Raw genomic sequence first — 14310 nt, 5'->3', positions numbered from 1 at the left:
ACCCCTGCTTTCTGCACTGACGTGTCAATGAAGTTGTTGCTCTGCAAAAACGCTGAGCATCTTTGGGCCACAACACCAAAGATGATCTTTCCTTCCAAATTCAGAAGGCTGATCTGGTGGAATTGGCTAATAGTTGAGGAGTTCTTTTCTTTGGGAATTAAGATCCCTCCTGCCCTTCGCCATGCCTTAGGTATGATTCCTTTCCCCCATGCCACTTTCATTAACTTCCAGAGGTATTTCAGGACACCAGGGGTGTTGTTATAGATCCTGTATGGAATGCCATTGGGCCCTGGGGCTGATATTGTACTTGCCCACTTAACTGTGTTCTCCACCTCATTCCATGTAGGAGGCCTTGTGTCCATCTGGTGCTCAGGTGGGTGAATAGGTGGCATGTCATCTGGAATGGTGACTGGCTCATGCCTCAGGTTGTCGGAGTACGTCTTCCTCAGGTGCTCCTCCAGTTCCTTTACAGGTACTCTCAGGATCCCGCTCTTCTCCTTAACAAAGAGGCTTATGACAAACATATGGGTCTCTGCAAAAGCCTGTCCTCGCCCGTTCTTTCTTGCGTTGCTTTCCCAGGCATTTTGCTCTTCGCAGGATTGCCAGCCGCTGCTTTACTTCTGCCTGCAGTGCCTCGAGTCCTTTCCTTTCTGCCTCTGTGGCCTTCCTCCACTTACGGTTTACAGTTTAAAAGAAGCTAATTGAACACCAAATTTGTGAATTCAAAATGTAAGTTTTGAATTTTTTCTTCATTGATTTCAGTTTTACAATTGAGCACTGAATAGGCCACCAGCACCAACATTAATAAACTAAAATCATAGAGTTGTCATATGAAAGTGAACATTTGCTTATGTTCACTCAGTCACAATGACAACTTACTTAAACCCTGAAACAATGCAAAAGTTCAACAAATTTAAGTTTCAGTCTAATTTTTACAATGTAAGATTGAAGATGCGTATACAATTTGTCTCAGATCAGTGCATTTTACTGTTGCATAATTATTCTCATTCCACACTATTTAGTAAAATTGGCTGAGATGAGGATAATAAAATGTTCTCACCTCATTTTACTTATAAGCAGCTCATTGAATTTGTCAATTATTACAAGTATCTCTCATGAGATGAATAGGAAGCTCCAGTGCCTTTACCTGATAAGTTGCTAAAATGTGAGAAAGAAGATTGCAACGACTTGCTCCAAGTAAGTCTACTTTCTGGCACACGTCGTTCTTTAGTTTGTCAAAGTGAATCTTCGTATGACGAACTTGACCTTGAACCTTGAATTATACAGAAATCAATTATGTCATGACAACTTTGAACAAACGCCACAAATAATAAAAATCTCAATATATGTTTAAGAAACGTGTGGCAAATCAAACTGACCCAGACAGCATTTGACAAGATATTCACAAAATTCTAAGTCACAAGGACATAATATTTTGGCCTGGAGAGAAGATTGGCACAGAAAGCAGTGAATTTTGTGAATTTGAAATGTAAGTTTTCAATTTTTTCTGAATTGATTTCAGCTTCACAATTGAGCACTGAATGGGCCACCAGCACCAACATCCATTAACTACAATCAGAGAGTTATCATATGAAGGTGAACATTTGCTTATGTTCACACAGTCACAATGACAACTTACCCTATGTGGATCGTTTTCTGGGTGGCAACCTATAACTATAGACAATAGGTGCAGGAGGAGGCCATTCGGCCCTTCGAGCCAGCACCGCCATTCAATGTGATCATGGCTGATCATTCTCAATCAGTACCCCGTTCCTGCCTTCTCCCCATACCCCCTGACTCCGCTATCCTTAAGAGCTCTATCTAGCTCTCTCTTGAATGCATTCAGAGAATTGGCCTCCACTGCCTTCTGAGGCAGAGAATTCCACACAACTAAGGGGATATCTCAATGATCGGTCCTGGGAGTGCAAATTTACATGCGTCTAATACCTGGAGAAAGAAAGTGAATGTACGGTACACCAATTTATAAAGACAGAGGCATGCAGCATGGAAGAAGGTCCTCCGGCCCAACCTGCCCATGCTGGCCAAGATGCCCCATCTGCACTCCTCCTATCTGCCTGTGTTTGGCCCATATCCCCCTAAACCTTTCCTATCGATGTGCCTGTTCAAATGCCTTTTAAATGTTGCTAGAGTACCTGCCTCAACTACCTCCTCTGACAGCATCTTTCCATATAGCCACCACCCTATATGAGGGCGGCACGGTAGCGCAGCGGTAGAGTTGCTGCTTTACAGCGAATGCAGCGCCGGAGACTCAGGTTCGATCCTGACTACGGGTGCTGCACTGTAAGGAGTTTGTACGTTCTCCCCGTGACCTGCGTGGGTTTTCTCCGAGATCTTCGATTTCCTCCCACACTCCAAAGACGTACAGGTATGTAGGTTAATTGGCTGGGTAAATGTAAAAATTGTCCCTAGTGGGTGTAGGATAGTGTTAATGTACGGGGATCGCTGGGCGGCACGGACTTGGAGGGCCGAAAAGGCCTGTTTCCGGCTGTATATATATGATATATGATGATATGATCATTTGTGGACAATACAAACAAAAGGTGATGGCAAGTTTCAAGGAGGATCCAAACATTTACAGAGCAGTGAATGGGAAAAGCTTGGCAAATTAAATATAATGCAGGAAAAAGTGGTTGTTTTTTTGGAATAAAACAAAATATTAAGTGACAAAAATCTGATGCAGCATTAAGAGAATATAGGTCTTTGTGCATGAAGCACAGATAGCCCCTGCACATAAATGCAGCAGATATCAGGAAATGCCATTGAAATGCTAGAACATATAGCACAGAGTACAGTACAGACACAAAGTGCTGAACTAACTCAGCGGGTCAGGCAGCATTTCTGGAAAACATGGATAGTTGACATCTCAAGTCGGAACCCTTCTTCAGACCAAGGTCTGAAAGGGGGGACTCAACCCGAAATGTCACCTAACCATGTTCTCCGAAGATGCTGCTTGACCCAATTAATCCAGCAGTTTGTGCCTGTTATTGTAACAAGCATCTGCAGTTCCTTTCGTCTGCGTAGAAAAGTACAGCACAGTAACCATCCTTACTACCAACAATGTCTGTACTGACCACAAAGGTAATATAAACTGCACATCTGCCTGCATGTGTACCCATATCTTTCTGTTTCCAGCCTGTTTAAATACCTCTTAAAGGATGCTATTATATCTGCGACCGCGACCTCGCCAGCAGCTAGTTCCAGGCAATTACCAGACTGAAAAGCTTGCCTCGTAAATCTCCTTTAAACTTTCCTCTTCTCATCTTAATACTATGTCCTTTAGTATTTGAGAATTCCGCCTTGAGAAAAATATTTCCTATCAATCCATCCTACCTGTGCCTCTTATAATGTTACTAGACAAAGTGGACCCGTTGGGCCCAAACCTCTCCTGCATTGGTGCAGCACCCTCCCCCCACCCCTCCCCATCCTCCCTCCCTCCTCCCCATCCCCCCTCCCTCCCCCCCTCCCCCAGTTATCTTCCCTCCTCTCCCCCTCCCTCCCTCCCCCTCCCCCCAACCCCGGTTATCCTCCCTCCTCTCCCCCTCCCTCTCTCCACCCTCCCTAGGAGATAGATTTAAACTTTAAAATGTTAATAAATTTAAATATATAACACCGATTTCAATGAAACTACTTGCATTGCTATTAAAGCGACGCCGGTGAGTAAGGTGGGCCTACAATTGTCGCGCTATCGTGTACCGTTTTGGCTGTAGTTCAATCACAAACAAACAAACAAGAATTTTAGTATATAGATAGATGAACTTCTATCAGGTCATCATTCAGTTTGTCCAACCTCTCCTTGTAGCTAATACTCTCTAATCCAAGCGAGATCCTTGTGAATCTCCTCTGCATTTCCCCTAAGCCTTCCTCTTGAGGGTGTGGTGGTTTCTGGTGCTAATTGACGGAATGGTGTAATACACAAACTGATCAACTTGAAAAACTATAAAGATGGCATTATGCCAGAAAGAGTGCAGAGAAGATTTGTGAGGATGTTACCAGGACTCTTGGGCCTGAGCTTTTGGCAGAGATTAGGCAGGTTAGGACTTTATTCCTTAGCATATAGGAGGTCAAGGGGTGATCATATGGAGGTTGTTGCAGAGGTGTATAAAATCATGAAGGGAGTAGATAGGGTGAATGCAGTCTTTTTCCCAGGGAAGGGACATCAAGAAGTAGAGGGCATTAGTTTAAGGAGTGAGTGGAAAAATTAAATAAGAACCTGGGGGGGGGGGAATATTTTTTCATACAGAAGGTGGTGAGTATATGGAACAAGGTGCCTGATGAAGTTGTTGAGGTAGTACAATTACAACATTTAAAAGATATTTGGACAGGCACATGGATAAACATAGTTGCAGGATATAGGCCAATAAATGTCTATTGACATTGCTGAGTCAGTCAGCGACCTGCAGGTGTGACGGGACTAGAGGGAGGACTCACAGACTAAACTCCATCTTATAGACCGCACGCAGTTTACTCAGCAAACCTGATTTAAAATACAGCAAACTGCTATTTGAGTTATAACTCTCTGTAAAAGGCAGGTAACGTAAGGATAGCTGCTTAAAATAATATTGTGTGTAAAGTTAGTTGAATTTGCTTACAGCAGTATATTTTCTTGGGCCTGATTGGTGGGAAAATTATACACTATTTTGGCTAGGGATAATGGTGTCATTGCATGTAGCCATTTCTGCCATGCTTCCCAACTTGGATGGGGTGTGGAGATAATTTGAAAGACTCATGCTTATCTTGACTACCTAAGAATTTTTAATTGTATTTGTATCTCACCATACTCATGCATATGATGATAAACTTGAATTGAAATGAAATGAACTGAACCACTTACCAACCTTGCTCTTTCTGCCTCCAGTCATTTGAGCTGACCCTAGCCTGAACTAGCAAACATTGATTATAAAACTGTGGTTAAATGGGAACTAACTTAGATGGGGCACCTTGGTTGGTATTGACGATTTAGGCCTTAGGGACTGTTTCTGTGCTGAATAACTCTCTGACTCTAAAACAATAGAGCACAGTTTTAAGGCGAGAGATAGGAGATTTAAAAGGCCTCTGAATATGAAACAATTTTTTTAAAGAGGTGCTTGATATTTGGAACATGCTGCCAGAGGTGATGGTGGAAACAATTACTACATTTAAGAGGTATTTGGACAGACATTTAAATGGACAAGCAAATTGGAAAAATGTAGATGGGCAAAAAGGATTGCAATGACACGGTGGGTTGAACAGCCTGTTTCTGTGTCGTACAACTCTTAATGTGAGACACCGAACTGCCCTTTGAAAATGACCACAAAGCTACTCAAGTATAATTAAGGATGATCATAAAAGGAGAGTTTTGCCAGCAGCGCACACAACCAGCATGTGCATAATGAGAAAGTGCCATTGAGTTACTAAGAATACTTGCAACAGACCATTATTTGTAATAAACTATTTTTAACTCCAGGTTTTCAGACCATTTGAGTACAGATGGTACTGACACAGAAGCCTCAATCCACAGTCTCAGAAGAGTCACGACCGAGATCGTATGAATTTCTCCATTTTCTCAATCATGTCTGCAATTCCCCATTTGTGGAAAGTGTTGAACAAAAGCTGTTTGCTAGTTCAGACTAGGGTCAAGCACAGTTGACTGGAGGCAGGAAGAGCAAGATCCAATTGGTAAATGGTTCAGTTCATTTCAAATCAATTCAAGTTTATCATTATATGCACGAGTATGGTGAGATACAAGTACCATGAAAAATTCTTAGGTAGTCATGATAAGCATGAGAGGTGTTTTTAGTGTTTTGTATTCTAGAACAAACAGCCACAAAAAAAAGATGATTCAATTGTGACTTTCGAAATTACGCAAGATATAGTTATAGAGGTAATAAAAAAAAAAACAGGATTACAGAGCAAGGGTATAAGAGATGGACTAATTGAAAAGCTCATAAGTGGCAAAGATGCTACCAGGGTAATAGCCTTTTTTTGCATTGAAGAATTAGCTGTTTCTTAGAATTTTATCATGAAAATCCAGGACAACTTATCTAATGCAGCTGTGATGCACACAGCCAATTTTTGTTGGGGTCAATAATACTTTGCTAATCGATGTTGTCAATTCTGCATGGATTTCCATCTCAATCTACAGACTTTAAAATTTGTGATGTACAACTAGCCGTTTATTGCCATATCTGACTGGATTATATTAAGAATTATGTAGCACTGTGCTTCTCTTCCAAATTTGCTCGCTACTCCAAGGAAATTCAGGCAATGCAAATATCAATAACTGATTCCATGTGGGTGGAACAATGGCGCAGCTGGTCGAGCTGCTTTCTCACAGTGCCAGACACCCAGGTTCTATCCTGTCCTCGGGTGCGGCCTGTGCCGGGAGAAGGAGGAAGGGATAGTGGCAACAAAGTTAATAATATATTCCCAAAAGCATGTCAGTAATTATTTTGTCCATGCACTTCTAATTTTAGCACAGTTTTATACTTAACTAGCTGGGCGTGGACCCATTGGGCCCAAACCTCTCCTGCGGGCCTGGCAACCCCTGTTGGGCCCAAACTTCTCCCGCAGGCCCGGCAACCCCAGTTGGGCCCAAACCTCTCCTGCGAGCCTGGCTACCCTCCGTGCAAACCTCTCCTCCGGGTCCAGCAACCCCCGCCATTGAGACCAAACTTCTCCTGGGGGCCTGGCAACCCCCATTGCATCCAAACCTCTCCAGGCAAACCTCCCCCAACTGATGACCCGGCTGCCAGCCGGGGAGTATCCCCTGGGGCCGGGGGGCGGGCGAGGGGGGGAGAGGAAAGGGGGGAGAGCGCCACTCACCCCGGCTCCGTGCGGCCATCACGGCGGTCAGCAGCAGGAGAGCTCTCCTCACCCCCCTCCCCCTCATTGGCCGCCACTCCCATAACTCGGGTGGGTCCGGGTGGGTCCCGCCCCCCCCTCCGAGCGGCGACCCTCCCCCAACTGCGCATGCGCAGATCCGGCGGCCATGTTACGTAAGTATTAGATCAGCGGGCCCGAACTGCACAGGCGCGGACCCGTTTGTTCTGCACATGCACGGATCCGGCGGCCATCTTACGCAAGTATTTGATCAACGGGCCCCAACTGCGCAGGCGCGGAGCCGTGGGGTTCCCATTGTTACGCCGAACACGGATAACGGGCAAGGCAAGTGGAAAAGGGATTTATTAAAATTTAAAAAGTGATTTATTAAAGTTGCAAAAGTGAAAAACATTTAAAATATAACAACCATTTGACCCGCAGTATTTGCTGTATTTTAAATCAAGTTTGCCGAGTAAACTGACTGCAGTCCACAAGATGGACTGTGGTCTGCGAGTCCTGCCTCAAGTCCCGTCACACCTGCAGGTCGCTGACCGACCCAGCAACATCAATAGGCATTTATTCTCTGAATGCAAACTTTACGTGCCACTCCTGTCCTCATTGAATATCCAAAAACAGCACAAGTATTCTTCCGCAAGGGTAAATATTTCATGATTTGGACCAGGGGACTTGTGTGACCTTCAGTTCACCAGCACAAGAACACTAATGGAAATTGTAGAGCTATTGCAAGGGATAATTCATTTTTCTCAGGGTTTTTTTTTTAAGGATCTCCATTAACTCAAATTGTGGTTTGACTCTTCAAAGACATACAGGTATGTAGGTAATTGGCTTGGTAAATGTAACATTTGTCCCTAGTTTGTGCAGGACAGTGTTATTATGCGGGAATCGCCGGTCGGTGCAGACTCGATGGCCTGAAGGGCCTGTTTCCGCACTGTATCTCTAAACTAAACTAATCTTTGGAGTCTTGGAAGAAACCGAAGTTCTCAGAGAAAACCCACACAGGTCACAGGGTGAACGTACAAATTCCATATGTGGATTGGAGAATAGCAAATGTTATCCCACTTTTTAAGAAAGGAGGGAGAGAGAAAACGGGTAATTATAGACCAGTTAGTCTGACATCAGTGGTGGGGAAAATGCTGGAGTCAATTATAAAAGACGAAATTGCTGAGCATTTGGATAGCAGTAACGGGATCGTTCCGAGTCAGCATGGATTTACGAAGGGGAAATCATGCTTGACAAATCTACTGGAATTTTTTGAGGATGTAACTAGGAAAATTGACAAGGGAGAGTCAGTGGATGTGGTGTACCTCGACTTTCAGAAAGCCTTCGACAAGGTCCCACATAGGAGATTAGTGGGCAAAATTAGGGCACATGGTATTGGGGGTAGGGTACTGACATGGATAGAAAATTGGTTAACAGACAGAAAGCAAAGAGTGGGGATAAATGGGTCCCTTTCGGAATGGCAGGCAGTGACCAGTGGGGTACCGCAAGGTTCGGTGCTGGGACCCCAGCTATTTACGATATACATTAATGACTTAGACGAAGGGATTAAAAGTACCATTAGCAAATTTGCAGATGATACTAAGTTGGGGGGTAGTGTGAATTGTGAGGAAGATGCAATAAGGCTGCAGGGTGACCTGGACAGGTTGTGTGAGTGGGCGGATACATGGCAGATGCAGTTTAATGTAGATAAGTGTGAGGTTATTCACTTTGGAAGTAAGAATAGAAAGGCAGATTATTATCTGAATGGTGTCAAGTTAGGAGGAGGGGGAGTTCAACGAGATCTGGGTGTCCTACTGCATCAGTCAATGAAAGGAAGCATGCAGGTTCAGCAGGCAGTGAAGAAAGCCAATGGAATGTTGGCCTTCGTAACAAGAGGAGTTGAGTATAGGAGCAAAGAGGTCCTTCTACAGTTGTACCGGGCCCTGGTGAGACCGCACCTGGAGTACTGTGTGCAGTTTTGGTCTCCAAATTTGAGGAAGGATATTCTTGCTATGGAGGGCGTGCAGCGTAGGTTCACTAGATTAATTCCCGGAATGGCGGGACTGTCGTATGTTGAAAGGCTGGACCGATTGGGCTTGTATACACTGGAATTTAGAAGGATGAGGGGGGATCTTATTGAAACATATAAGATAATTAGGGGATTGGACACATTAGAGGCAGATAACATGTTCCCAATGTTGGGGGAGTCCAGAACAAGGGGCCACAGTTTGAGAATAAGGGGTAGGCCATTTAGAACGGAGATGAGGAAGAACTTTTTCAGTCAGAGGGTGGTGAAGGTGTGGAATTCTCTGCCTCAGAAGGCAGTGGAGGCCAGTTCGTTGGATGCTTTCAAGAGAGAGCTGGATAGAGCTCTTAAGGATAGCGGAGTGAGGGGGTATGGGGAGAAGGCAGGAACGGGGTACTGATTGATAGTGATCAGCCATGATCGCATTGAATGGCGGTGCTGGCTCGAAGGGCTGAATGGCCTACTCCTGCACCTATTGTCTATTGTCTATTGTCTATTGACAGCACCAGTAGCCAGGATGGAACCCGGGTCTCTGGTACTGTAAGCATTGTAAGGCAGCAACTCTACCGCTTCGCCACCGTGCCACCCTTTCTCTTCCCATAGATGTGATCTGATCTACTGAATATTTCCAGCAGACTGTTTTTGTTTTAGATTTCAGTCAGACTTTGGCTATCTAGTGCATTATTTGGAGAAAGCAGACATTTACTCATCTAGTCAATATTCCTCCCTCAACCAACATAACTAAAATCCGATCTGGCAGTCCACTGCTATTTGCAAGAACTTGCTTCATATAAATCCACTGATTTTCAGTGCGTTTTTCACTGTGCATTCAAACAATGCTGGTGCTATATGCAAAGGATTTTTTAAATAATAATAATAATACATTTTTTTTATTTTATTAAATGTTGCCGATACAAATGCTGTCAATTTAAAGTAAAATTTCCACAAATTTTATTTACTGATTAATTTGTGGCAGGGGCTGTCCTGTCATCAGAATACAAAGTAACTTTACATAGCAGACGCAACGCCAATTAAGTCAATTTATTCACAAAATGTTGGAGTAACTCAGCATGTCAGGCAGCATCTTGGGAGAGAAGGAATAGGTGACGTTTCGGGTCGAGACCCTGCTTCAGACTGAGTCAATTCGGTCAATTCTGAACCAATTAAGTCAATTCAAACCAAACTGCCCATGTTGCTGTTTATGTTCGTTCAAGCCTCCTCTTTTTTTCTTTACCTAAACCCATCCATGCAACCCTTCATTGCCTTCTTCCTCATATTAAACTTAACTATAGCATTCACTTCAAACAATCTATCTGGTAGTGAATTCCACATTTTTGTGACTCTTTGGGTAAAGACATTGCTTCTGAATTCCTTATTAAGGGTCTGTCCCAGTTACGCGATTTTTAAGGTGACTGCCGGCGACTGTCAAAGCCGTAGCAGATCGCTGACATTTTTTTTACCCTACGACAATGTCTACGACAATGACCATGACCATGCCGAGTCAGGTCGATACAAGTTACTTTTTTGTGAAACTAGCACCTGGCTAAGAGATTACACCGTCTTTGGAAACATCACAAAATTCCCACGCTTACCTGACCGTCAAACTGTCGCCTCCAATCTACCTGTCAAATGTCCTGACGGTAAATAAATTGGTTAAACAAAACGATCTTCTGATATCTTCAAATGCCTTTTCTTAATTTTAGTATTATGTGCATCTAAATGCATCTGCCACAAGGGTTTTTCGGTGAACCTCCAGCAGAACCAATGCGTTCCCGTGGGAGACTTGGAATCTGGGTTTAACGTGACGTCCGGGACTTTTCCAAAAGACAGCGAGAACCCGACTGCCAATACCGTTGTCTCCACTGTCTTTGTATCAGCCTCCCCGGTATCAACATCTTTTACTTATCCAGTCCCGCTGAAAATCCCACGGCCACTCTTCCACCCACGTTGAGAGATCCAATTCCTTGTAACCTGCTGCAGTCAGGTTCAGGTGTCCACCCACCTTTGACAGCATCACGGTCTCCGCCCCCAATCCACACCTGTCTGATGCAGCTGCTTTTCAGTGGACGAGGTTTGACCACAGGCACGGAAGCCTAACATGGTAATGGTCTGGCCGGACCTTGCTGTCCTTATGGTCAGGTGTCCATTCTGCCTTTAATAGCATCGCAGTAACTCCGTTTGTCTTTGTGTTAGTAGTGTTTGTCTTTGTGTGAGCGTTTTCCTTTAAATGTAGCGAAATGCTTGTGTATGTGTTTGCTTCATTGATCAAAATAAATGAATGAAAAGAGTTCTCATAGCGCAGTGCCTGTGTCAGCGTTTTATTTCATTGGTCAAAATGAATGAGACTAGAATCTGAATGAGATGCCATGATAAAGTACTTTGAAACACAATAAATTCAGACTCTAATTTTTTTTTAAATCACCAAAATCAACTTTATTACAACAAACTATATTCCTATGAAAGATGAATAACTACATTCCAAAATCTTTTTTTTTTAAACGGACACTTCAAACGATTACAAAATATGCCTAAAAATTTCACTGGCCGGAACTTGGTGTCGGTTTGTTCAAGTGTCCACCCACCTTAGACAGCATCGTGTCTCCGCCCCCATTCCACACCTGGCTGTTGCAGCTACGTTTCTGTCAGCTGTCAAAATGGGTTTTGACAGTTCCTGTGGGACCTTGTCTTCTCCTGATCCCGGTACCTGTCTCCGCTTGACGTTGGTAGTCGACAATGAAATTCATCCGTCCTCAGTACCGGCGACAACCTAGCAAACCTGGGGACAGCATGCGACAGCGCCCGCAATAAGCTACTAGATACCTGGCGACAAGCCAGCTGTCGTCGAGAAATTTCTAGCAGGTAAATTTTTCCGCGACGCGCCGAGATCCGCGATTCATTGAAGACTCCTCACGATCATGCCCGCGACATCCCGGCGAATGTTCGGCGACAGCCTAGTCGCCTTAAAATCGCCTAACTGGGACAGGCCCTTTAATTTCCTAGTAACCATCAAACTGTTGGTCTCGAGTTATACTGTATCCAAGTGGAAACATTTTCTCCATCTAATCTTCCAAAATAAAATAATTTACAAGATAACGGAAATTAGATAGGGGTGCAAGACTCCTCTAACATGGAACCAGAATAGACTCAAAGACCACATTCCATGTATGTACAAGCCATTCTATGATTTTGGTTGTGGCAACATGCACAACTTTTACATCAGAGGAAGGAAACAAAGATTCAGTGTGGAAAGGATGAAAACAATCAGGATTCGTGGTCAGAGCATAGAACTGGGAAGTGACGAAGATTATCCCATAAAACAAAGACATAATTGGGCATCAGGGAACCATTAGGCAATTAATTCAGTGGAAAGAAAATCACCATTCTATCCCAGAAAAGAACTGTGGGAAAACGTACAACTCCACCAGAGAGTTGAAGGAAATCACTGGAAGGGAGATAACAAAGATATATTTAGATATGATAAGCAGGGATGCCAAGAATAACCCTATGGAGTATTATCAAAAAAGCATGAGACAATTACAGAAATATGCTCACTTGAAAATGTCATGTCTACTTCAATACAGTACTATATGAAATAATGGGTGGTGTCATTTTATTGGCAGGACAATAAATTGAGGATATGTCTGTTTGTTCAGAAGGAGATCAGACTTACAATGCAATTCAAAGAGCAGGCTGCTTTTCCAGTGTGCCAGCTGGCATTCCATTTTCAACCAGTCTCACTCTATAAAATAATTGGCCCTGTAGAGTGAATGTAAGGAGTTAGGCAAAGGCTGAAAAGAAGGGCCAAGGATGGTAATCTCCAAATTACCCCTGGTGCCACCTGTTAGCAACAGTAAAAATAAAATATATATAGGACAGATGAATGAGTGCCTCAGGAATTGGTGCAGGGGGCAGGGATTCAGATTTTTGGATTATTAGGACTTCTTCTTCGGCAGAGGTGACTGACAAGAGGGACTCACTACACCTGAACAGGAGGACGTCCAATATCCTTGCGGATAGGTTGACCAGTGCTACTCGGGAGAGTTTAAACCAGAGTGGCATAGGGGTGGGAACTGGACTATTAGGTGAGCAAATGGAAGGATTAGTGGGGAGGTAGAGTTTAGTTTAGAATTTTATTGTCACGTGTACCAAGGTACAGTGAAAAGCTTTTTTGTTGCATGCTATCCAGTTAACAGACTATACACGACTACAGTCAAGCCATTCACAGTGTACAGGTATAGGATAAAGGGTAAAGGTTAACTGGATGGCAGTGGAAGCAGATATGATAGTGTCATTTATGAGGCTTTTAAATAGGCACATGGATATGTAGGGAATGGAGAGATAGGGATCACATGCAGGCAGATGAGATTAGTTTAACTATCATGTTCCGCACATTCTGGATCAAAGAGCCTGTTCTTGTGATGTACTTTTCTTGGTTCTATGTACGACATCATTTATCTCATTGGTAGACATAAAATGCTGGAGTAACTCAGCAGGACAGGTGGCATCTCTGGAGGGAAAGAATGGGTGACGTTTCGGGTCGAGACCCTTCTTCAAACAGTTCTCATTTATCTCATTGTTGTTTATTGAGTCCGCTTGCACATAAATTGGCTGCCATGTTTGCTTCTATTCTACCAATAACTAATCTTACAAAAACTTAAGATTTGGAAGATGTACAAGCGAATATGTTTATTCTTAACATCAGCCAGATATGCAAATACAAACATTTAAAGAATCCAGCAACTTTGCATTTAAATTCTGTCTAGAAACTCTGGTCCAGATCTGGAAATGTCAATTTCAATTAACCAAATATAAATGGAGACTCAAGGAATTGAAGAAGCTTACAAAAAAAAGACAAAGTGTTGGAGTAACTCAGCATCTCTGGAGAACATTAAGAGCTGACGTTTCTGGTCAAGATCCTTCTTCAGATTGAATTCAAACCAAATACGAATGTTTTGGGACACAAGTGACATGCTCTTGCTGAAAACTCACATAGCCTTCTCACAAAATAGCCTTCTATTTTCACAGCAAATTAGAATGCAAATAATTCCACTATGTTTTAGATACTTGATTGCCATGGGTAAGGTGATAAAAATGTGCAGATTGTGGAAAAGCATCGAATTACTGACAGAAAATTTGGGATTTCGGAGTTAAACAGTACCATGCAGAAATTCTGCATTTGTTGACAGCAACAACAGATAAGAGTCAGAGTTATACAGCATGGAAACAGGCCCATCAGCCCAACTTGCACACACATTTCCCAGCTACACTAGTCCACCTGCCAGCATTTGGGCCATATACCTCCAAACCTGTCCTATACCTGTCTAACTGCTTCTTAAATTTTGGAATAGTCCCTGCCTCAACTACCTTCTCTGGCAACTTGTTCCACACATCCACCACCATTTGTGTGAAAAAGTTACTCCTCAGATTCCTATTAAATCTTTCCCCTTCACCTTAAACACATTTCC

General features: G+C 43.3%; 1 protein-coding gene across 1 annotated transcript in view; it reads right to left on the bottom strand.

Moving 5' to 3' along the window:
- ica1 (islet cell autoantigen 1) overlaps positions 1-14310 on the bottom strand; it is a 92525-nt gene that overhangs the window by 45549 nt on the left and 32666 nt on the right. Inside the window, exon 7 of the mRNA XM_078422118.1 lies at positions 1148-1273. Coding sequence (XP_078278244.1) covers positions 1148-1273 — 126 coding nt within the window. The remainder of the gene's footprint in view (positions 1-1147; positions 1274-14310) is intronic.

The sequence above is a fragment of the Rhinoraja longicauda genome, chromosome 2 (assembly GCF_053455715.1).
Source record: "Rhinoraja longicauda isolate Sanriku21f chromosome 2, sRhiLon1.1, whole genome shotgun sequence".
NCBI lineage: Eukaryota > Metazoa > Chordata > Chondrichthyes > Rajiformes > Arhynchobatidae > Rhinoraja > Rhinoraja longicauda.
The sequence above is the reverse complement of the archived record's forward strand: the minus strand, read 5'-3'. Positions and strand labels throughout refer to the sequence as shown.